At 37.4% G+C, this 26548-nt stretch overlaps 1 protein-coding gene across 3 annotated transcripts in view; it reads left to right on the top strand.

Annotated features, from left to right (window-relative positions):
- Nucleotides 1–26548, top strand: part of zgc:172282 (leucine-rich repeat and fibronectin type III domain-containing protein 1-like protein) — a 135235-nt gene that overhangs the window by 89126 nt on the left and 19561 nt on the right. For all 3 annotated transcript variants that reach the window (XM_048161328.1, XM_048161326.1, XM_048161327.1), the window contains exon 4: nt 24752–25380. In XM_048161328.1, the coding sequence (XP_048017285.1) occupies nt 24752–25380 (629 nt within the window). The remainder of the gene's footprint in view (nt 1–24751; nt 25381–26548) is intronic.

The raw sequence follows: 26548 nt of genomic DNA on the forward strand, positions 1-26548 counted from the left end.
TTCTCCAGCTTTGTTACTGTTGAGCAACTGAAGCGTGAGCTGTTAAAGCTCCGCCCTCTTCTGGAAAGGGGGCCGGGAGCAGCAGCTCATTTGCATTTAAAGGGACACACATGAAAATGGCATGCTTTTGCTCACACCCAAATAGGGGCAAATTTGACAAGCTATAATAAATGATCTGTGGGGTTTTTTGAGCTGAAACTCCACAGACACATTCTGGGGACATCAGAGACTTATATTACATCTTGTAAAAGGGGTATTATGACATTATATATTTGTGAAAGTTTTATGAATGAGGCCCATTGTTGCTAAATATATTAAAACTCATCACCAACATTTGTTAGTTCTTTAAAAATAAATGCATGCAAATTTTCTTAAAGAGCATGTCATTGTATGTCTATTAATACATTACTGTTCCCAAATGCATTAGAACATTAAGATAATTTAGGAACATTTTTGTTTTATACTTCAATAGAAGAGCATAGTTAGTTGGTAAGTTTGATTCATTTCTGTGGATCAGTTTAAACTGTTTAGTTCAGTGAATGGATTCAAAATTGTGTCAATAATTCATTTGAAAGTAAGTTTTTTTCTTTTTTTTTAATAATACTTTTATTCAGCAAGGATGAAAGAAATTGATCAAAAGTGACAGGAAAGACATTTATAATATTTTTATTTCAAATAAATGCTGTTCATTTGAACTTTCTATTCATCAAAGTTTTTCTACAAAAATATTAATTAGCACAACTATTTTCAGCGTTGATAATACTAAATGTTTACTAAATTTAGTAATACTAAATGCAGCAAATCAGCATATTAGAATGAAATCTGGAGTAATGCCCCTGAAAATTCAGCTTTACCAACACAAGAATAAATTACAATTTAAAATAGGCCTATATTAAAATAGTTATTTAAAATTTTAATAATATTAGAGAATATTTCCGTGATTTTTGATGAAACAAATGCAGCCATGGTGCATAACATATTTCAACAACATTAAAAAATTATATTTCCAACCCCAAATTTTTGAGCAGTTCTGTGCATGTGTGAAAAACAATGCAGAACACATGCATTGAATTTTTATTAACTAGATTTTTACAGTTTATTTCTCTCCCAGGACTCTTGAAATCCCTTATATGCCACCTAAAGATGCAGACTGTCAAAATGTTAAGTTTGCATTTCGATCAACCATTCCTCCTCGTCTCTTCCTCCCTCCCAGGAATTTCATCATTCCTGCAGTGCCCCAGATCAATTTTTAATTATGGGCGTCACTACGGCTCCCCTCCCTCTACCAGAGTAAGACTACACGCTTTAATTAAAATGACGTGCCACAGCCCTGCAGATAAAACAGCTCTCCCTGGCCTAGATAGTGATTTTAATGACAGCCGACAACAGGTAGCCTTAAAAAAAGATGCTAATCTAGCAAAACAAAAGGACTTGAAATCATTGTCATGAAAGAGAAGGATTCTTTCTGCCTCAGAGTTGTCTTCTTGAATACAAAGTGGTTTAATAATTTAAAAGTAAAATGTGTAATCTCTGTGCCACTAGCATCACCTAACAGAATGGCAAAAGTAATAATAATAATAATGATGACTGTTTTCAAAGCATTAATGTCAATTATTTCTGCAGAAAGCTAACTATTATTTAAACCTAACTGTTAGCTTTAATAGCAACCATTTGGCAACTGATTACAATTTAAAAATAAAGAAATAAATAAAAAAATCTCTTGACTGAAAATATGTAAATATTTTTAACATTACTTCACATTAGTAGTACTAAACATTCCCCTTTCTTTGTGTTGTCTATCCACATTATGAAGAAGATATTTTAAAACAGAGACAATTACACACTTCACCTTTTAGTTCAGCATTTCTGCACTGCTTCTATTTGCATTGCATTTATTTCTCTTTTTGAGAATCAGGCACCTATTAAAGATTGATATTGAAAAATCTTTTGTATCATTTTTCATGTCTTTTCCATCCTCTATATCGCCGTCGTTCTAAATGAAGCATAAAATTAATTTTCCTTGTGGGGGTGTAATTAGCATGTATTAGTAAGCTGCGACACTGGGGATTTTTTTTTTTTTTTTCTTTATCTACTAGTTATTGGGTGTTCTGTATTATAAGAGAATTTAGTTTAACCTTCATGTTCTTTTTGCCGTTTTGACTTCTAAAATAATGGGAATGGATCATAAACTAAATTTCAACTTAACTTTCCTGAAAAATGTTACATTACTTATGTTTGTGGTCTCAGATAGTAGAACATTTTCTGTTTGGTGTTGACTTACATTTGCTTCATTGTATTTTTCTAATATGTGTCCTTGCAGGGATCAACAGTGTTGCTGTACTGGATAGCAATCACTAGAGCTGCGTGATTAATCAAAATAAAATCGTAACATGGCTTAGTGCAATTATTAATTGTAAAGGCTATGATTAAATATATGTGCTGCATGTTTCAGAATGAAGCGTGCAGCACTGTGTTTATTTTCACAACTCAAGATCCACTGTTTTCTGTGTCTCAGAACATTAAATGCTGCTCCACATGTTCTCATCTCTGGATCGGCTCTGAGTTTGGGTTGCTTATAACATGATTTTGGGAACACAAACATTTTTCCCAAACTTGAAATGAGACTAATCGCTTATAAACCAGCTGTTGTCAACAAAACAGAAGCTATAAGGGTGCCCTGTGGTTTCCCACCAAAATTCAAGCTTGCTGGCTGTTTTGAAAATAAACAAATTAAGACACCAATAAAAACAATTGTATTGTAATTTTACTCTTGTACTGTAAAACAAAATTCAGTCATGAAACTCTTGAGGGCACAGGCTGATGTCCTGTACATGGCTGCTCCTGCAGCGTAGTGTTGTCAAAAGTATCGACCGAGATACCAAGTCTGTACTGAAATTTTAAAAAATGTGATGCTTTGAGCGCTGTTAAAGGGATAGTTCACCCAAAAATGAAAATTTGATGTTTATCTGCTTACCCCCAGCGCATCCAAGATGTAGGTGACTTTGTTTCTTCAGTAGAACACAAATGATGATTTTTAACTCCAACCGTTGCCGTCTGTCAGTCAAATAATGCTAGTGGATGGGAACTTCTAGTATAAGAGTAAATAAAACTTGCATAGACAAGTCCAAATTAAACCCTGCGGCTCGTGACGACATATTGATGTCCTAAGACACGAAACGATCGGTTTGTGCAAGAAACCGAACAGTATTTATTTAATTTTTTACCTCTAATACACCACTATGTCCAACTGCATTCATCACTCGATTCGTTTGGTCTGATCGCGCTCTGACAGCGGCAGTGATGTCTCGCGCATAGACTTCAATGAGAGCGAGACATCACTGCCGCTGTCAGAGCGCGATCAGACCTTACTAACGAGTGCTGCACGCGGTTGGACATAGTGGTGTATTAGAGTTAAAAAATGATATAAATACTGTGCATTTGTGTTCTACTGAAGAAACAAAGTCACCTACATCTTGGATGCGCTGGGGGTAAGCAGATAAACATCAAATTTTCATTTTTGGGTGAACTATCCCTTTAAGTGGATTCATAATAGGGATGGGCATTTCAAGCAAAAATAATATTCGAAAATCGCTGGGAATTATTCGATTATTATTCGAAAATCGCATCCCTCCCCTGCACGCACTCACACACAAACAGAGAGAGGGAGAGAGACCATTCACGCTTTCTATCTGTATGATATTGATAAACTGTTTAATTCATTGGAGAATATGCTGTCTTAACTCAAGCCATATAATGATTGTAATGTGCTAAAACATATTAATATGTTCTTTAATATAAGTGAAAGTAAAATCCGCATGGCCATTCATAACAGTGCGAAGCAGAGCGAGTGCTTTCAATTAATTCCTACGTTGAGCTTCCACATGAATAAACTGAAAACGCTCGCTCTTCGCCAGTGGCCTATCAGTGTCGCTCGCTCGCGGCGTTCTCCTCGCTTTTGTCCAGTCCGGCACCTTATAGTGGACACGCACCATGAATGACCGAGGGAATTTTACTTTCACTTTCAAATTATCGCCAATTCGGGAGCGGTGACAAGTGATGATACCGATGTTGTTCCTGAACACCGGCAACACCGACTATCGCAGCAAGCCTACCTCAAGCCATATTGATTTTAGGCTGCCTAAACGCGTTATATCATTGTGAACAGCTTGAATGACGGCACGTGTGTCGTGTGAACATTGATTTTGACGTCTCTGTTATATGCCACGCTTGTCTATGTTCTGCTGTTGTCTAAGAGTTGATTGACAGCTTTTTCGGTGCGTTATTGGCAGCGCGCGCGCCACCCTCTGGTTACATGAACGTGTCACCATTGAAAACATGAGGATTTTTTTAAGACGACAATCGCACAACCTATTCGATATTCTATAATTAAATCAACTAATCGAATATTCGAAAATCGTGACACATCCCTAATTCATAAACACCTTTGATTGGCAATTGTGTTCTCACGCTCAATATATGTCTGTGATTGATGATCAAGTCTTCAAAAACATGTTGTAAATAGACATCGCTCTTCACCGTGTTTGAAAGCAGACATCTATCGAAGACTGGTCCATTGGTAGAGGCCTGCTTTCAATCGCTCCTGCCTCTGCTTTCAAAACGCTTTCAAATTCAAACACTCCCGTGCGTTGATCATTGTAGCCAATCACAGACATATATTTTGAGCACGAGAACACAGTGGCCAATCAGAGGTGTTTACGAATCCATTCAACAGAGCTCAAAGCTTCACAATTTTAAAATTTCAGAACCGACTTGGTGTCGCGGTTTGTACTTTTGACTACACTACTGCAGTGAGCTTGTTAAACATTCATATAGTCTGGTTCAGTGTTCGAGTTCAGTCTGAAACCCTCCACCTCCCCCAGCTCCACCTGCTTAGATCTGTTACAGGATTTATGTATGTCTATTCATGCAGCAACAGCATATCTTACATGCTCAGTGGACCATCTCTGCTTGTTTGCAGTGCAAGGGTAAATAAAGAACTGGTTCTTTGAATAAGTACAACATTTTCTTTGCTTAAGAAATACTATATAAATGTTTTATGCATTTGAGGAGTGGAGAAAAGTGCCTCAGTCTAGCATTTGTCATTGAGTCATGGTCAATACTGTCTTAAATAGTCTTTAATAAGATGAGATTTTGGCCAAATGACAGAAACAGAAAATGAGCGCCTCCATTTGACCTTGAATTTGGTAAAATGTTTATAATATAATGACACATGCAAGTGTCTGACTATACATAAATCCACAAAATGAACTCTAACAATGCTGTTTAATTATTTAAAAAATACAATGTTTTTTTTTTCCATTTCCTGAAAAGTAGCATTTTGGGGATAGAAGGTTTCCATGCTGATGGATACAGCTTTAGTAATATTTCTCTGTGCTTTGACTGTCAAAGGAACATCTCAAAAGATTTTGAAAGGTAAATAACAGGTTAGTTTTCAAGTAACCATTATATGGGGTCTGGGACCTCAAACAAAAACCGTTAAAGTGAATTTTAACAGAACATGGGGGTGAAACAAATTAGATTGATCGGTGGTCGGTTTCAGAAGCACCGTTTTCTATGAATAAATAAGGTTACATTACAAGGGTCTCAATACCAAATCACTCAAAATCATAGTGCAGTTCAGCGATCAAAAGAACGCTATGTAGGCCGAAATGCATCCGTTGTAATGTAAGTACACCCCCTCCCTTAAGCTAGACAGCAAAGCCCTTTAGCTAGCATGTGTGACTGAGGTTTCACTTTAATGCAATAAAGGCATTTTCTGAGCCAGACCATCTCCTCCTAGAGCTACTTAAAGTCCCTGTGCTTACAGTGAAACCAGGCAGATTTGAAGAAGTGACTTGCACCACCATATTTTTTCCTGTTTATCAAATCAATCGATCCTTAGAAGGAAAGAGAAGAGATTTATGAGGCCACGCTCTTCTGTTGAACCAGCTTTTTCCTCTCTGCTCTCTGCTCTCTCTCTCTCTCTCTCACACACACACACACTATTTTTCTTTTTTTTTCTTTCTTTTTTTTATCTCAGCATTTTGTTTATTGTGCAATATTTGCCAGCAAATTTTTTTTCACTCTGTTTTTCATGATGATTTGGTAGAAGAAAAACCAGTCAACATTCTGAAGAAGAGAGAGAGAAGCTTTCTTTTGAGGACATAATATTCAAGGTGACTGGGAATCTTCTTTCAGACTGGAACTGATGGATTATCCGGGCAGTTTGAGAATGAGCCTAGTTTGTTGAGCGTTTGATCTTGACCTGGATCCAATAGGCCATTTATTTTCACTATTCTGTCTTAAATTATAGCTATTGCTTTGGCAGATATGACTATAAAACGACGAAGCATCCTGCGCTGCCCACCTGAGGCCTACACAAGGTCTGCGAGTTTAAAAAAAAGTCATATTGTGAGACTTAACGAGTTGATTGTCAGACAGCAGTTTTGCTACAAAAGCCCTATCTATTCATACCACTGGCTCTGAAAGCTGTTTAGCCGGCATTGTGAAACACAATCCAATCCTCTTCTCCTCCAGTCTGTCAGGCAGTTACCGCAAACAGTTTCCTCCCCTGGCTGAGCGCGAGATAGCATTCAGAAATGCAGCGAGGAGTCAGCAGGACTGTTTAAGCATGTACCGATTTAATTGCGGGAATGCATCTTTCCCAGCGTGGCCGGATCGCCCACGGCATTTACACGGAAAGATGAGACACTGCGGTGTGACTCCCCTTGTTCTTGTAGCTTTATGCTTCTTTTGCCTCTGGTATATTTTCCAATTTAGTATTTCCTCCAATTATGGCCAGCTCAAATGTCTATGGCTGATAGAAAAAAATGGAGGGTTATTAGAATCCAGCACTGAGTACTAAATATGAACTCCTAATATTCAATTAAGGTGGTTAGGTGGGATTTAAATTTGTTTTATGAAATAAGAAGAAACCTCAGTTGGAAGCTTAGCCCCCTGTTGAGGTTTAGTTTGCATTGTGTTGGGATAATGTAAGAATGAAGTAACATTTGAGGATATTAGTTTATAACATTTATATCAATAATAGTATTTAAAAGTACAGAGCCCCTAAAAGGACATGGTGGCACGTCCCCCCCGAGAAACTTTGCGTTCGCTAACAAAACGTTTTGTGTCCCCCCGAGAAATTTTGCGTTCACAAACAAATTGTTTTGCATTCCCCCAAGAAACTTTGCATTCACTCACAAAATGTTTTGCATTCCCCCGAGAAACTTTGCGTTGGCTAACAAATTGTTTTGTTCCCCCCCAAGAAACTTTGCATTCACTAGCAAAATGTTTTGCATCCCCCCGAGAAACTTTGCGTTCGCTAACAAAACGTTCTGCATCCCCTCGAGAAAGTTTGCGTTCACTCGCAAAATGTTTTGCATTCCCCTGAGAAACTTTGCGTTTGCTAAAAAAATGCCCCCTCCCCGAGAAACTTTGCGTCACTCGCAAAATGTTTTGCATCCCCCCCGAGAAACGTTGTGTTCGCTAACAAAATGTTTGCGTTCCCCCGAGAAACTTCGCGTTCACTCGCAAAATGTTTTCTGTTCCCCAGAGAAACTTTGCATTCGCTACGAAAATGTTTCGCGCCACTCCCAAGAAACTTTTTGTTCACTGACAAAACATTTTGCTTCCGCCCGAGAAACTTTGCATTCGCTAACAAAATGTTTTGCGTCCCCCCCGAGCAATTTAGTGTTCACTCACATAATGTTTTGCGTCCCCCTGAGAAACTTTGTGTTGGCTAACAAAACGTTTTATTCCCCCCCGAGAAACTTTGCATTCACTAGCAAAATGTTTTGCATCCCCCCGAGAAACTTTGCGTTCGCTAACAAAACGTTTTGCATCCCCCCGAGAAACTTTGCGTTCGCTAAGAAAATATTTCGCGCCACCCCCATTAAGTGTTCACTCACATAATGTTTTGCGTCCCTTCGAGAAAGTTTGCGTTCACTCACATAATGTTTTGCGTCCCCCTGAGAAACTTTGCGTTGGCTAACAAAATGTTTCATTCCCCCCCGAGAAACTTCGCGTTCATTCGCAAAATGTTTTGCGTCCCCCTGAGAAACTTTGCGTTGGCTAACAAAATGTTTCATTCCCCCCCAAGAAACTTTGCATTCACTAGCAAAATGTTTTGCGCCCCCCCAAGAAACTTTGCGTTCACTGGCAAAATGTTTTGCGTTCCCCTGAGAAACTTTGCGTTTGCTAACAAAATGCCCCCTCCCCGAGAAACTTTGCGTTCACTCGCAAAATGTTTTGCATCCCCCCGAGAAACTTTGTGTTCGCTAACAAAATGTTTTGCATCCCCCCGAGAAACTTTGCGTTCGCTAAGAAAATATTTCGCGCCACCCCCAAGAAACTTTGTGTTCGCTGACAAAACGTTTTGCGTCCCCCTGAGAATTTTTGCAGTTGCTAACAAAATGTTTTGCGTCCCCCAAGAAAATTTTTGTTCACTCGCAAAATGTTTTGCGCTCCCCCGAGAAACTTTGCATTCGCAAACAAAATGGTTTGCATCCCCCCGAGAAATTTAGTGTTCACTCACATAATGTTTTGCGTCCCCCCGAGAAACTTTGCATTCGCTAACAAAATGTTTTGCGTCTCCCCGAGAAATTTTGAGTTCACTCACAAAATGGGGGGCAAAAGCCTTTGCAAGAGAACGTAAAAGCATTGATAAATAATGTTTCTTCTATCTCATTGTCTTTCTTTACCATTTCCCTTTAGGGGCTCCATATATATGTAATATATATGGAGATCTTGCACAACACCAGCATATAACCATGATTTGCTAATTACTGATTGCAGACAGATGGTTTTAGGGATGTTCTCATTCTACAGAGTATAAAAAAAAAAAAAAAAAAACTGTAACTGTAAATGCCTGTTCCAGGAAGCATCTGACAGTTTATCTGATCAACTTGCATAAGCAGATAGAAAAATTAAACAGACAATTAAGCACACTCAAACTCAAATGTGGCATCTTAGTTTTGAGACCCACCAGATTAATATAGCAGAATTTAGCATGTCTCATTTTCTTGGCCCACTCCTTCATGACATCTTGGGTCTGTCGACTCCCATTTCGCCATGCTTTATTAGGCCCAGCTCACTTTACACCACATTAGCTCAGAGACAACCCTAACTCACACCAGCGTGGGCTGACCAAAGGACCGTGGGCCATGTGAGGACAGAATTGGCATTTCTCAGAGGAACGCACTGACATGTCACCACCTCTTTACTGGCTGGCACGAATAAATGTAATTTCAACCGCATTCTCTTGTCAATATAGAGACATTCTCTCGGACTGAATGTAATCATACTCCAATCAGACATCTGCTTGAGCACGGGCTGCCGTTATACCTTCATTTGCTGTGATTATTCGACTCCAGGGCGACTGTCAGACTGATGTCACACAAGCCACTGTTTACCTTCTGGAAACAAGCAGTCTTTGTCTTTCCTAATTAGTTGATCTTATTCAGATGACTGAAAAGGAAGAACAATTTTAACACTTCTATTCACTATAGTGAGCTAGTATGACAGTTTGCCAAAAATAGAGCCATATGTATTGCGTTGAATGCAAATAAAGTCTTGTATTAGCTATGACCGAGCTTTTATGTTTCGATGCTACTGGCAAATAAAAAATAAAGCATTTAGAGACTAATTCATGTTTTTAAATCTTCAGTAAGTTATTGTACTTAGTTAATATGGTATCGCCTCTTATAATGGCCATAACAACACTTTCATAACTTTAATTCAAGTCTTTCTTTAGCTTTATGTTTTCATACAGTACATGAAATACTATATTATATTGTTTGGGTAAAATATTAAGTGTGATATTGTAAAGACTATTAAAATAACTATTAAATAACTTAATTATTTAATTATTTATTATTGTACTAAAGTGAAATCCATGTATAAATGCATGTTATCTAAGCAATAAATGAAACCTGTAAACCCTCTAGTTCAAGAACATCCAACATTATAATCCATATTTAATTGGAAGGTTGAGTTCAAACAATACAACAAATTGCAGTCTCAAAAATATGCATGGATCTGCACACACATGCTCCAGACATTTCACAGTTCACTGTACGGTCATTCAGCTTTCTGTCATAACCAACACAAGCCATTTATACGCAGTAACGAGAGAGTGAAGTAGCAGTGTCCTTTTACAAGCAAACGAGTGTCCGAGCAAGGTAGAAATGTATTGCATCAATTATTAACAAGGCTTTACATTTCCACCAACAATCACTTTTTCTCAGAGTAAATGTTTGCAGACCTTTGATTTGTATGCTTGTGAAAAAGAAGTACACTTTAGCACACTTTGTTACACTTTAGCATTTTACGGAAATAATATACTCATAATAATATACCTTATGAAACTCTAGATGGCACAGGCACAGGCACTCCTTAAGTGAAAATGACATGTATTTGTGCTTTGCCTTTCACCCATCCAAGTGCACACACCCGGAGCAGCACCCGGGGAGCAATTGGGGGTAAGGTGCCTTGCTTAAGGGCACCTCAGTTGTGGGTAATGAGAGTGGAAGAAAGCGCTGTTTATTCACTCCCCTACCTACGCCTTTAAAGGTGCCCTAGAATTAAAAATTGAATTTATATTGGCATAGTTAAATAACAAGAGTTCAGTGCATGGAAAAGACATACAGTGAGTTTCAAACTCCATTGTTTCCTCCTTCTTATATAAATCTCATTTGTTTAAAAGACCTCCGGAAAACAGGCGAATCTCAACATAACACCGACTGTTACGTAACAGTCGGGATCATTAATATGCACGCCCCCAATATTTGCATATGCCAGCCATTGATTGAGGCATTACACAAGGGCAGGACGTCTGGATGTGCACTGCTGAATAATCAGACTAGGTAAGCAAGCAAGGAAAACAGCGAAAAATGGCAGATGGAGCAATAATAACTGACATGATCCATGATAACATGATATTTTTAGTTATATTTGTGAATTGTCTTTCTAAATGTTTCGTTAACATGTTGCTAACGTACTGTTAAATGTGGTTAAAGTTACCATCGTTTCTTACTGTATTCACGGAGACAAGAGCCGTCGTTATTTTCATTTTTAAACACTTGCAGTCTGTATAATTCATAAACACAACTTCATTCTTTATAAATCTCTCCAACAGTGTGTAATGTTAGCCGTTAGCCACGGAGCACTATCAAACTCATTCAATATCAAATGTAAACACCCAAATAAATACAATACTCACATAATCCGACGCATGCATTCAGTATGCATGACGAACACTTTGTAAAGATCCATTTTGAGGGTTATATTAGCTGTGTAAACTTTGTTTATGCTGTGATAGAGTCGAGAGCTCGGGAGGGGGCGGAGAACGCGATTTAAAGGGGCCGCAACCTGAAATCGGCTCGTTTCTAATTATGCCCCAAAATAGGCAGATAAAAAAATTTATTTAAAAAAATCTATGGGGTATTTTGAGCTGAAACTTCACAGACACATTCAGGGGACACCTTAGACTTATATTACATCTTTTAAAAAAAAGTTCTAGGGCACCTTTAAATACTTGGTCAGCATTTGCTGTAGCAGTTGCAGCACACTTTCAGAAACCCTCCACCTTCCCCAGCTCCACCTGTATAGATCTGCTATGGGCAATTCATGTATGCAATTGTACAACAGCAGCATGTCTTACTTGCTCACAGCAGCATGTCATGTATCTATTGGTAGTAGATAGATTATTAAAAAAAGATTATTGAAACATAATGACTAAACAAATATTAAAAGATTATTAAAACAATGACTAAAAATTGACTTTAAGGTAAAATCTTGATATTTAAGGTAAAATTTGATATTACAAAGTATGTTACAAAACAGCGTCATGAAAGTGTACTCTCTTTAAGTACACTTTTTTCATTAATATTATATTATCAACAAGTACAGTTTTTCTTAAAATAAACTTTTAAGATTTGAAGTACACTAAAAGTGCACATTCAGTACAGTTCAGAGCACTTTTTTTTTCACAAGGGTAGGTAAGAGGGGTTGCGCTTTTCTGGTTAGCATTAAACCATTTATCTGGCTGTTGTGTTTACAAGGATCAATATTCAAGGGACCTCCAACCTCAAGTGAAGACCTCTATTACTGAAATCATGTTTGCTAGGTACAGACCAGCTTATGAATAAGTGATAAGTGAATATTTTAGGCACCCTTTCAGCAATCGGTTATGCTTGGTGTCCCAGTGCAGAAGAAGAGGGACTCTGAGGGCTTGGAGAAGGGGTTATATTTGCCACCCACCGGCTAGCCTCTGCAAAAGTCTTTAGAAACTCACCGCACATCAATAATGCAAGTCCTGGCACAATGCATAAGGTAGACGCAGACAAGCAGAGGCTCACACGTTTGAGACTGAGGGCGCTGGCTCTAACGTTACCATGCATTTGTAACGAGGAAACTGTTATGTAACTTCATACAATTAATATCATGCAATTCAAATGAGGAAGGAGCCAATGGTATTAAAGTATCATGAAACGGGGTGAAGTCTGGAGAATTCATTAGCTAGTGGCTCTCTGAATGTCTTCATTTTTTTAAAAATGTATTTGTACATCGCTCGACTCTCAGGGATTTTCTGGGAATGTGAGACTTGCAAATGCATTGTGACTTTCCCTTTCACATGCAAACTGGAATCAGACCTGCTCTATATACAGTAGGAGGAGCTGGGAAAGGAGATAGAGAACATCTTGAGTTGCCTGAGGCTCATGCTCTCCTTGGCTCTCTTCTGGGAATGAGGAACGGGCCAAACCCCCATCCTTCCATCCCCCCACTCTCCACAGGCCTGCCAGCAGTGTGACAACCCAACATCAACCACTTATGAAGAGTCTCTGATGAAGTACAGCTCCATGTGGCATGAAGTTTAATAGTCTGGTTTGACTTTTGTTGTCCTCCAACTTGTACTACAACTTTTACTGCTGTTCAAAAGTTTCGGGGTCAGTAAGATTTTGTTCTGTTTTAAAAGAAAATACAATACAATAAATCAAAAGTGACAGGAAATACATTTAAGGTGTTACAGAAGATTTCTATTTCAAATAAATGCTGTCAGTTTGTACTTTATATTCATCAAAATAATCCTGAAAAAGCAAAGTTTTCACAGAAATATTAAGCAGTACAACTGTTTTTAACATTGATGATTATCATAAGAAATTTGTCTTGAGTAACAAATCAGCATATTAGAATGATTTCTGAAGGATCATGTGACATTGAAGACTGGAGTAATGATGCTGAAAATCTAGAAATAAATGACATTTTAAAATAGAAATGAGTTGTTTTAAATTGCAATAATATTTTACTGTATTTTGATCAAATAAATGCAGAATTTATGAGAATAATTTTTCAAAAACTCATTTAAAAATCACAAATTGTAGTGTATTTATTTTGTCCTTTAGAATTTAAACTCAACATAAAATTGTATTCATTTTTTTTTTTTGTATTCATTATCAGAGTACTTAATTTTAAAGGTATGATTAGATGTATTATTTCATTAGAATGCAATAACTAGGCCTGTCATTTTCATTACTTAATACATTGTAATTAATTTTGTTAAATGATTCACAAATAATTGCATATGTCAACATATTCTTGAGAAAATCCCTCAAATAAAGATAATTAAAAATAACATTGCATTATTGTGACAGACAAGTAAAGCATTGAATTAAACATTAAACCAAAAGTGGCTGTGGATGTCAATGTATTGTTTGTTTTATTTCCATTTTCATTTTAATGTTAACCAATAGCCGAATAGACTTTCAGTCATTTTTTTAGGCTGCTGTTATATGTTATGTGGCCTTTCTAAAATTGTGTGAATAGTCTAAAATAGTAATTTAATACTGGTTAACCTTCATGTAGTAAAGGTTACAGCAATAATAGCCATAATAATAGATTTTAAAAAGAAGCGTCACCATTGGAATATGTCAAGATTCTCTCGAGGGTGAACTTGACCTTCAGCCTTCATCTTCTGGTCAAAAGCCTCCTCAAATGTGGATGTCGAAGATGTTTCTTGTGTGTAACACTCACGTTTCACAATCCAATCAATTTTTAAGATTTATCTCATATTATGGAAGTAAAATGGGTCGTGAATGCTGTTTTATGTTGACTTTAAATTAAATATTTTTTACATCCAACTGAGTTCAAGGCCTTTATGAGTTCTATGCTGGGCAGTAGATTGTACTGTGTGTCTGTCTTGATGTCTTTGTGTGCTTCCACAGTCCGAATCAGATATCAGCTGGCACACAGATACGATTCAGTGCCGCCTGTGACATTTAAGTCAGACGTTAAAGACAAGCAGACACTTTAATCAATCCACTAATCACATAGAAAGATATCTCAGTTAATTCACCAGTCTACAGTCTTTATCTTGTTAACATACTGATAAACAATGCATGTTGTATTCCACCAGAAAAAGGTTCTGAAGTTTCAATGCAAAAGATTATGCAAAAAAAGCATATTGGCTTATGCTGTATAAAACCATCGTGTAAAATCAGATATTTTTAAGGAATTGAAAACAAGTCATCCTAGGTGTTTATGACTATCTTCTTTCAGACGAACACAATCAGAGATATATTTAAAAATATCCTTAGTCCTCCAAGGTTTATAATGGTTGTGAATGGGGGAGCCGCATTTTGAAGACAAAAATAATTGCATTCATCCATAAAAAAAATAATCCATACGCCTCCAGGAGATTAATAAAGGTATTCAGAAGCGAAGCGATGCGTTTTTGTAAGAAAAATATAAATTCAAATAACTAGCTTCCAGTGGACGACCATACGCAGTCGTGCAAGACCAATGTGCAAGTCGATTTGCGGCAGAAGAGTATCCTTTGACCCTGACGCACAACGTAATGAGGAACGTGGAGGTGCAAAGGATACAGCAAAACAAATCACCGGTCACGGACAGTGCCCAAGGAAGTCGACCGGAAGTTGAAGTCGGCCGCGTGCCGCCATCTTGTAGCAGAACTTCACTTGCGTTAGCATCCCATTGACTCCCATTCATTTTGGCGTCACTTTGACAGCGAATAACTTTACATCTGAGGCGTTTAAAGACTCCATTTGTCCATTATTTATTTCTAAAGATACACGACAATGTATAAAGGGCTCCATTACCTTCTATGTTACATTATGGCCCCGTAGAAACAGTTTTTGTAAAAATAGGCTAACGATTGCGTCATAACCACTCGACTCTCTGTCGCACAGTAGAGAAATTACCGTACAGACAGGAGGAGAAGCTCGCAGGCAATAGTATTCATTAACTTAATATGGCATACTGGCGTTACATTTTAAAATACTATACAAAATAATTAATCAGAATACTTACTCCTGCTCACTCACGCCAAAGAACTCCCCGCTCAAGCTCGCCGTCTCTGCAAGATTAACGATGGCAGTTTGCACGCACAGCTACTAGAAGATTTACATCTGTCAGACAGGTTGCTGACGTCATCAAGCTTAGTTTGAGTCTGCGCGTCAGAAACGGAAGTGCTAAAAATCGCTAAAAATGGGCTTCACTTGTCTCAATTGAGTTCCAATGGGGTCGCTGTGTCCATTTCTTTTACTGTCTATGGTCACGGATTATAAGAATGATCATTTTTAAAGAGAAATGTTGGAAGCTTTCGATATAAGAGAAGAGGAGCTTAAATTTTGTTGCACAGCCGTATTTGAACCTAAGGTGTCTAAGTTTACGATCAGGGCCTGAAATTAACACCCGACCACGTGCCAAATGCGGGTGAATTTTGCAATTGGCGGTAAAACTGTCAATCTACCTGCCACATTGACGGGTAGCCAATGAGAATTGAGTGATTCATTAGTTGTTGTTTTTTGCGTCTGTTGTTTGTTTTTTTAAGTCCGCCATTTTGTTGGATTTTAGCTCAAATGTGGTGGCACATTACTGGGGTAAAGAGACCAGCTGAAACGAACAACCAACAAAAAGATGAGGATGAGTCAAAGAAAAGTAAAAGTCGACGTTTTAATTCAAAGTGGACAATTGGCGACAATGGCAAGGTTCGTGAGTGGCTGATTTATGACAGCAGTACAGACGAAATGCACTGCAGTGACTGCCGTATGTATGGCTCAGAGAAAGCGAAGTCAAATCCTTTTGTAATCGGGACTAAAAACTTAAAATTAGAAGCAATTAAGGACCACGAGTCATCAAAAAGCCACCTACACACGATAAGTTGCAAAATAGCAAAGACTGCGCTTCCGGAGGAGACCGCTGCGGTCAAGGCACTGACGTCCATGAAAGCAGCGCAGTTTGAGAGGATGCAACTCACTTGGGTAAAGTTGGTTTTATATTCGCACATTCGGACTTCTGATAAATTCATGATATTGACAACCAACGATTGTCAACTTACAACATTTTTCACAGTCGATCAAAATAGGCAAGTATTGTTTTAATGGCATATTTACTTGTGAATGTCCACTGAATGTCCAATGTAGTGTGATTAACAAAGCTATTGAATACGGATGTCCGAATGTGCGAATATAAAACCAACTTTACCAAAGTATGCGACTCCTGTTTTGGAACGTTCACACGATCGGCAAGAAGATGAGGCCCTTCTCTGACTACGTTGGTGGAGGAAGAGGAGTGCATCTGCTCCTTTTTTGTGGACTCAGATTAGCAGCAGTCAGTATATATGACTATGACATATTCATATGTCTGTGTGACAGCAAATCAATGAATTAATAAGATTTAAAAAATTATAGTCTAAGAGTTATTATTACTTATAATGATTTTGTTAATAACTTGACAGCACTTAAATGTGTATTCTTACAAGTTAAAGAACAATGTTTGTGTGATTTCTATTTTTCACCTTTATGAGGCAAAAAAACAAAACAAAACAAAAAACTGGCTGGTAAAAAGTTACTGTGGCAGGTGGTCAAAAAAGTTAACTTCAGGCCCTGTTTACGATACTCCAACATTCTGCGTCATACATCACGTCAGTGGATTACTCATTTGGCGCAAGTCGACTTGTGCATTCTGCGTACGGTCATCCGCCAGAAGCTAGTTATTTGAATTTATAAAGTTGTAAAAATTTATATTTTTCTTACAAAACTGCATCGCTTCGCTTCAGAAGGCCTTAATTAACCCCCTGGAGTCGTATGGATTACTCTTTTTTTTTTTTTTTTTTTTTTTTAGAAATAGATGCATTATTTTTGTCTTCAAAATGCGGCCCCCCATTCACAAGCATTATAAACCTTGGAGGACTAAGGATATGAATGAAGATAGTCATATACTAGGATGGATTGAAGGTGAGTAAATCATGGGATAATTTTCATTTTTGGGTGAACTATCCCTTTAAGACTTGTGCATTTGTTATTTTTTTTAAATGAAATATTTGGATAGCTTTTAGCAGTTAGTAGCATGTGGTGAGCCAACCTTTTTTTTTTTTTTCAAAAGATTAGCTTGACTGTTTAATTACTCTTATGACTAGTTTGTAGCTTATTAAATTACAGCTTCCTCAGTGGTTTAGTTTGTTTTGATAGCTGACTGTACGTATCATTTTGAGAGCTTGATTATTATTGATGCGATAAGAATGAGGCATTTTGTAACGAATTGCTTTTCAGCAGGTAGTTAACAGGCGTGCTTTTAGCTCTGGCCTGATATGAGATAAATTGGTGTAATAAATTGGTCCCTGAAACTGAGCAGCACTGAGATCATAACCTCCGAGAGCCAATCTTGCTGTGGCAGGATTCTGCTCGCGCGTACAGAAAGATTGAACTCAGTGATGCTCCCCTAGCACACCCTTGTTAACAAACTGGTCAGGTACGCAGGAGACTACAGCGCTGATAATTTTACAAATAAATAAGCTTAGTGGATGCTAACGTATGGAAAAACTGCACCCCCGTTGGAAAAATCTGCAATGTGTGCAATGTTTTTTGCGTTTTTGGGTCACTACTTCTGCTATGGAGCGGGTGTGATTGTTGTGTTACACAGTTCAAGAGCACATATGGGATTTTATACTAGAGAATATAGGGAGGCATGAGATCTTAGTATATGCGCATGTGGCATTTCTTTATTTAGTTAATTTAGTCTCAAGAGGATGAAAAAGCAGCCTTTTTTGGATAACCTGCACACAGTGCTGGGTAGATTACTTACAAATTAGTCCGTTACTGATTCCAAATTACACTGTTAGTAATGTAGTCCATTACAATACACTTTTTAGGTAATATAATCTAATTACTTTTAAATTACTTTTGACCTAACTCGTTTATCACATTGATTTGAATAGAATAATATTGTACCATATAAAAAATACAAAGAGAAAGAATGTATATATTTCATTCTTTGATACTAACAACATGATGTGCATTAAATATTACAAACATTCTGTTTAATGACTCACTTGGTCTTCTCTACTTCCATGTATCTTATAAATATGGAGCAAACTCATGCTGAAATTTCTGGAAACCCTTGAAACAGACTTGAAATGTCATGTAAAATTAAAATATATGTTCCTGTTAGTTGAGCAGTAGAGAACGTATATACTTTAATAAACCATAGCGTAAAATCACTAAAGTTCCTTCTGAAGAATCGAAAACATAGCGTTACTAATGTTCTTTGTTTTGTTTTCTGTCGAAATTATTCTAATAAGTTGGTTTAAGTGCAAGCAGAGTAGCCTGATTCAAAAACATGCAGGAAGACCAATGTGATTGCAAAACAAATGACTCTTATGGGCCAGTTCTCTGGTGAGTCAATTATTTTAGTAAATCAAAAAATGCAGCGAGACCAGAGTTGCCCAATTCCTGAACAAATGATTCATATGAGTCTGTCCTTTTTAGTGATCAAAAACATACAGCACATCTAATGTAGTGTAGTCTGATTCACAAACAAATTACTCTTATGAGTTGATTCTTCTTAATGAATCAAAAAAATACAGCATGACCAGTGTGATGTAGTCTGATTCACAAACAAAGTACTCTGAGTCGATTCTTTTGAATAAATCAAGAACATACAGTGTGACCAATGTGGTTCAGTCTGATTCACAAACAAATGACTCTTATGAGCCAGTTCTTTTTAGTGAGTCAAAAACATACAGCACGACCTGATTCCTGAATAAATGATTCACTCAAGCCAGTTCTTGTTAGTGAATCAGTAACCTACAGCGAGACCTTTGTAGCCGAATTTCTGAAACACATGATTCTTATGAGCTGGGTCTTTAGAAGATTAGTTCAAAAAGAAGTCCCGAATCATTTACAGCTTTATAGCTGTTTAGAAAAAAAAAGCTAAATTCATATTGTAACTGAAAGGTTCTCAAATTAATCGGAATTGAATACAACCTGGGATTTTTTTTTTTTTTTCCTTTTCAAAAACTGGGCCTAAAAATAATCACTAAAGCTGTTTGACACCATTTAGGTTTTACATGTTCGCTTCATTATTTTAATTTGCCCAATAAAAGCCCATACTGTGAAAGACTGCGTTTATAAATAGGTTTACAGCACATTTTGTTTGCTTTCTTTTTAGCCTGAACTGCTTTAAAAAAAACAGTGTGATTATATATAAGTTGTATTCTGTGCATCATTTGTCTGTAAGCCCATGACAAATGAGGCAATTCCTAACTATCATCTATAGGCTTTCCCCCACCCACAGCATATTAGTGTGATTCCTCTTTGAGAACATCATTTTCTTTTCAGTGAAGTTAATAAATGACTGATTAGTTTGTGGCAGGTGTGCACTAACAGTGTTAGCATGTTTAGCAGCCGTGTTATTTATATTGCATGCCGCAGTGTTTTATTACTGTTGTTTGGATGCAGGGATTGGAGGATGTGATTCCCTCAAGGACAGTATTTTAATAACTTGTTTCGAAATGCATGTTTCTGTTGAAGAATTAGCATTAGGAAGTGTGTGTTTGAGTAAAACTCAAACTTACAGTCGCCGTTTAGCACTGAACTGCAGTTCAGCTCGATACTGTTTTTCTACATTTCCAGCCTTCATCCGACACGTGATGTTGAGAATACAACAGAATCGAGTATGACAACAATAAACTGCTCTGTGAAAATTGAGACCAGCTTTGATTTGTGTGGCACCAGAGAGAAAAGAATTCTCAGTTGTTCACTAAATTATGGGTCTTTTAATTCAAACATTTTTTATTGTGCCGCAGCTACACAAAGTCCTCTTTTGTATTATATTTCTGTTTCTTTATTAACAGCTCTTTTCTTTTGAAAGCTATTTTTTGAGGGTCTTTGATGGTCTGGAATACCTCTGTAATAACTCAAGACTTCACTGGTGGCCTTAATATCATACAGAAAGGAAAGGCCCTCGACTGCATGCAAATGAAGCGAGCGTGTGTGAAGTGTGTTTGAGTAATGAATTAAGGTGCAGAGGGATCTGATGCATGTCATCTTCAATGGGAAAAACAAAGGCACAGTTTCTTGTTGAATGAACAGAAGGAAGGACGCAAATGAGAACACTTCAAAGACGGCTTTAAAATCAATAACCAGAAGATGCACGCCTTTCCTTTGCCACGTCGTAACATTAAGCATATTTCTCAATTTATAGGTTTTAAAATGATAGTTCACCCAAACAAGGAGAATTTTGTCATTATTCACCTTCATGTTCTTCCAAACCAATACACTTATTTCCCCTTAAAGGTGCCGTAGAACGTCTTTTTAAAAGATGTAATATAAGTCTAAGGTGTCCCCTGAATGTGTCTGTGAGGTTTCAGCTCAAAACACCCCATAGATTTTTTTTTAACTGCCTATTTTGGGGCATCATTAAATATGAGCCGATTTAGGCTGCGGCCCCTTTAAATGCTCACGCTCCCCACTCACGGAGCTCACGCTTGCCTTTAACAGCATAAACAAAGTTCACACAGCTAATATAACCCTCAAAATTGTTCTTTACAAAGTGTTCGTCATGCAACATGTCTAATCACGTAAGTATGGTATTTATTTGGATGTTTACATTTGATTCTGAATGAGTTTGATAGTATGCTCCGTTGCTAACGGCTAATGCTAATGCTACACTGTTGGAGAGATTTATAAAGAATGAAGTTGTGTTTATGAATTATACAGACTGCAAGTGTTTAAAAAATGAAAATAACGACAGTCTTGTCTCCGTGAATACAGTAAGAAACGATGGTAACTTTAACCACATTTAACAGTACATTAGCAACATGCTAACGAAACATTTAGAAAGACAATTTACAAATATCACTAAAAATATCATGATATCATGGATCATGTCAGTTATTATCGCCCATTCTGCCATTTTTCGCTATTATCCTTGCTTGCTTACCTAGTCTAATGATTCAGCTGTGCACATCCAGACGTCCTGCCCTTGTCTAATGCTTGAACATGAGCTGGCATATGCAAATATTGGGGGCGTACACCCGGACTGTTACATAACAGTCGGTGTTATGTTGAGATTCGCCTGTTCGTCTGAGGTCTTTTAAACAAATGAGATTTATATAAGAAGGAGGAAACAATGGTGTTTGAGACTCACTGTATGTCATTTACATGTTCTGAACTCTTGTTATTTAACTATGCCAAGATAAATTAATTTTTTTAATTCTAGGGCACCTTTAATACAGAATACAGAATATTTCCCCTGGATACAGAATACATTGAACCAGGGTCTGTCAAGCTAAAAAAAAAAAACAACCAAAAAAACAAAAACATAAGGGCTTGTTCACATTGAACGCGTTTTTGGTTTGAAAAAAGTGAGACGTGGCCAGTGGAATTGGGAATGTGGACAATATGCAAGGTCTTGCAATTTTTTTAACTTATTTGAAAAATCATTCGAGAGATTTCTCCTTATATAGAACCTTGTTGGCATAAAGGGTTCTTTAAATTTGAGTCAAGAACCCTAGGGTTCTGTATTGAACCCCACTGAACTTCTTTTTTTTTTTTCCATAAGAGTGTGGTTCATGGCATGAATTTTCAGTCTTTTTTTTCATATAAAGCTACAGTTTTTGGCTTGTTTGGAGCTTTTATGGCAGGAGCTGTGTAGCATTTTCTATTTTTGTGTTCCAGAGAAGAAGAAGAAAAAAATCACAGCATAAAGGTTTGAAAAAAAAAATAAAAACATGAGGCTCTTTTTTCTGGGTGACCTATGTAACATCACCATATTCTTATTCACCATCATATTACTTATTGGAAAAGGTATGTATGTATAAATAAATAAATAAATAATCTTCCAACTTGACTTTCCAGTGACCTCTGTGGAATTAAAGGCTGGATTTTTTTTTTTTTTTCTACTCTCTGGTTCAACAGTTCAAATTCTGAACGCTTGCCCAATCGAAACATCTCTGAGTGCAAAATCTCTCATTTTTTTTAGCAATAGATTTTTCAGTATTGCCCTCTCCTGAGCACTGCCACAATGACATTACTGATAAGTTTTATGATTCCAACTTTTAATTTTAATCAGCATGCCTATATTGTGCATTTTATGAGTTTTATTTATTATATATTTCTGTCATGACAACTCTTTGGTGTTTAGGATGGTAATGGATATGACAATGTTAATATGTTTGGTCTTGGCAAAATAGATCTGCTATGCTACTGCCAATACATACACAACGCACTGCTGTGAGCAAGTAAGACCAAAGTCCCTTTAAGACAAGTCATTTCACTCGGCGGCCATCTTTGAAACGCCTCTCGGGCATTCAAGTGCAGCTCTCATCTCTTTGAATGGGGAAACATCAAATTCTCCAAAGCTGTTAGACAAGCTTTCGATTAAATTTCATATTTGAAATCAGCAATGAAATCTGACAACAACCGTCTTATAAATTTTGTTTCTAAACCCTCAAATCATGACAAAAAAACAGTATTTTTCAGGCTAGATCAAGCTAATGCGCATGCGCAGTCCTAAATGCGCATCTCATTTAGAAGGTGGGACTTATTCCGCCATATTGCGCTTTGCACATTCTCCCATTCAAAACAATAAGAGTGACGCGTTTTGTGTTATTCTATAGTCTTTGGTAAGGCATTCTGCTGCTGTTGTACTATAGCGTACATGAATAACCCATAGCAGATCTACACAGGTGAAGCTGGGGAAAGAGGAGGGTTTCTAAAAGTGTGCTACAACTGCTACAGCAAATGCTGACCAAGTACTGGAAGGTTGAGCAGCAAGTAGGGCTGTCAAACGATTAATCACGATTAATCGCATACAAAATAAAAGTTTGAGTTTGCCTAATATATGTGGGTGCACTGTGTGTAATTATTATGTATATATAAATACAAACACATCCATATATATTTTTGAGAAATATTTACAAGTATATGTATTTATTTATATTTTTATATAATTTATATATAAATAAATTTTTTTGTACATAAATAACATATTTCTCTTAAACATACATTAATTTGTGTGTATTTATATATACATATTATTTACACACATTACTCACACATATATTATGCAAACTCAAACTTTTATTTTGTATGCAATTAATCGCGATTAATCGTTTGACAGCCCTAGCAGCAAGCTCATTGGCTGCTGATACAGCAGGAACCAATCTGCTGTGCCCTATAGAGAATTATGTGATTGCCAGCATATTGAGTAAAGGACCTATCAGCCTGCACCATCTAGAGTTTTATGACAGAACTTTTTTCAGACTGAGATTGTATGAGAAGCTCTCATAAAAGCAAGTGATTTATTAACAAGTGGTCCTGTGTAAGTAATCTTTCATAAAATTATACATTTAATACTAAAATATCCATCAGTATCGTTTTCATTGCACATGAAATGTATAAATGCAGTGTATACAGATGTGTTTAATAGATATCAATGCATTTACACTGAGATTAACAACTTCTTGTAATGGATAGTCTGAATGCCACTCAGTCATGATACATGGGATTATTATGAACAGTATTAGTGCTTGGAAAATGCACAGATTAACAAGAGCCAGGATTACTCTGAACTTAATCATATGACAGTTAAGCTCTGTAGTATGATAGTTCTTGAAAATCTCTCTGATCGTTGTAGTTCACAAAAGTGTTTGCTTTGACAAATGGTCAATTTTCAGTTACCCTTAATGAACTCTGACTTTTTGAACGGTCATTTGAAGCAATAGAATACTTAATGTAGGTTTGATTGCATCAAGATCTTTTATTATTTGTCTAAAGGGAAATCACTTTTTCCTCGATGTCAACCCCCAGGATAGTTTCGCATATCAAATGTAATATTAATGATCTTAAAAGTAATAATCATGTGTGTGCTAAGACACACACTGTCTGTAGTAGATGAATACATGCCTCAAAATAGTGTATCTCAGTATTGCACAATTCTATGCTGCAATAAATAAAATACGATACAAGATATATTCATGTATGTATATTATCCTTTACATAATAAATGCTTTTCCTGGGGAGAGTCTCTAACATATTTATACTGTATATTGTTTATACATTATAGACTTCCATTTCACTTAGAATACCTTATCCATGTTGTAAATTTCAATGGAAACCAATGTATTTGTCTTTGGTATTGATTTTGACTTTATGTTGATGGAGCCTTTTAATAAAGAGTACATTTTTGCCTGCACTTTATTTTATGATAGCAATAGTTCTGAAATGACTAGATATTGCATTGTAGTATGTTATATATTAAATTCATCATTGAGAATTAACATAATGTCCATAATATTCAGAATTATGATATAATTACATAAGGTTCTCTACAGTGATCATGTGGCCGTAGATAATACATGCACATGCTGGCTGAGTCTAATCTTAATTATATTCATGTATTATCTGAGGAATACATGATAACGTTCAACTCTGCCCTGCCTGTCTTGCAGAATGATTCCCTCCACGAGTTATGACTTCCTGGTGCGAGACCTCGTATCCGGACGGGAGTATGACCTGTGCGTTCTGGCCGTCTACGATGATGGCGTGACCTCGCTGACCGCCACGCGGCAGGTGGGCTGCGTCTCATTCGTCACGGAGACGGAGTACAGCCAGTGCCAGTCGCTCCGCAGCCATTTCCTGGGCGGCACCATGATCATCATCATCGGAGGAATCATTGTGGCCTCTGTCCTCGTTTTCATCATCATCCTCATGATCCGATATAAAGTCTACAGCCATAACGGGGCAGATTCTGGAAAGGGAACTGCCATGACGAACGTACGCTCACAGACGAATGGGGGGCAAGCATCGGGGCAGGTCCCGCGCTCCAGCTCCAAAATCGTGGAGGGCCAGGAGGCCTCGGGAGAGGGTTTAGAGGGGGCCGCCGGGGCCACTGGTAGTTTTAAAGACTCCACTGCCATGGTGCTGGTCACAGACTCTGAGACAGCTGTGCAGATTTCAGAGATGAGCTGTGAGGACATAGTCTCCCCAACACAAAGGCACCATCCTAGAACTTGTATAGAGCTCAAGAGGCGTCCTTCACTTTCCTCAAAAGAGGGTACAAGCACAGACACACAAGGAGGTAAGTCAAAGAATATGTGGTAACACTTTACAAAAAAGTTGCATTTGTTAAAGTGGTCATGACATGAGAAATCAAATTGGCCTTGATAATCTTACATATGAGAGGTCTTTGTACCATTAAAACATCCTGCAAGTTTCATAGCTTAAAACATCCTCCACATTATAAACAAAGCATTTATTTAATCAAGGTTCAAAAACAGCTCGTTTTGATAATGTGGGTTCTGTGATGTCAAATACATTTGCATATGACTGCCTCCAGAGCAAGACATTGAGGAGTAGTTGTACATCATAGCACCATAGGCCCTGCCCACTGGAATTCAGTCGCTTAACGGCTGACACTTGTCTACACTAGATATGAGCGTCACATCAAAAGCAAATAGAACCCATTATAAAAACTGATGCTGTCTACACTGGATACAGTATATAGATGCACGATCAGTTTCTGACGTACTCCGTTAGGGTAAAGGAACATATGCTTTGACACGTCCAGTTTAAACAGCTTGTTTGCATCTCTGTACAGACTTCAGAAGAGTACCAATGTCATGAAAAAGTGGATGATTTATTTTAATGGCGTCCCGGATTGCATCAGAGGATTATATGTTTATTCTTGTTTTGTAAACGAGGCACAGTGTAATGGAGAGTTCACAAAGAACTTTTTCATAAAGATATAGTGTTCCGAAATGCAGTGTAACACCAAAGCCCAATGTATAGTTCACTTTTTATGCATACACGAGGGTCATGTACGCATAAAATGTTATGTGTACACAATTTCGTCACCAGAAGAGTACACACGTACTGTACACGCACCGCCAAATTTTTGTAACCGTGCATACCTGTGCAGGTCACATATGTGCATTTAAGTTTTTTTGCAGTAATTAGTTTATCCACAAGGTGGCAACCATGCCCTGGGGACGTCGAAAAACTGCATAAACGGAACAGAACAGTACGCATGCAAGCTACAGCGACAATGGAGGCTTACATAGACGAGATTGTTTGAAGAGGTTAGAAAGTACCTTCATTTGTACAACTATAGCATGAAAGAATACAAAGATGTTTACATGCATCTAAAAAAACGAAGTATACCTAGGGCTTAACATGCAGCAAGACTTTGCAAAGAATGACTGAACACACAGGGCTAAAATAGGAGAGCATAAATGAGATAATAATAC

Source organism: Megalobrama amblycephala, linkage group LG16 (assembly GCF_018812025.1).
Source record: "Megalobrama amblycephala isolate DHTTF-2021 linkage group LG16, ASM1881202v1, whole genome shotgun sequence".
NCBI classification, from domain to species: Eukaryota; Metazoa; Chordata; class Actinopteri; order Cypriniformes; family Xenocyprididae; genus Megalobrama; species Megalobrama amblycephala.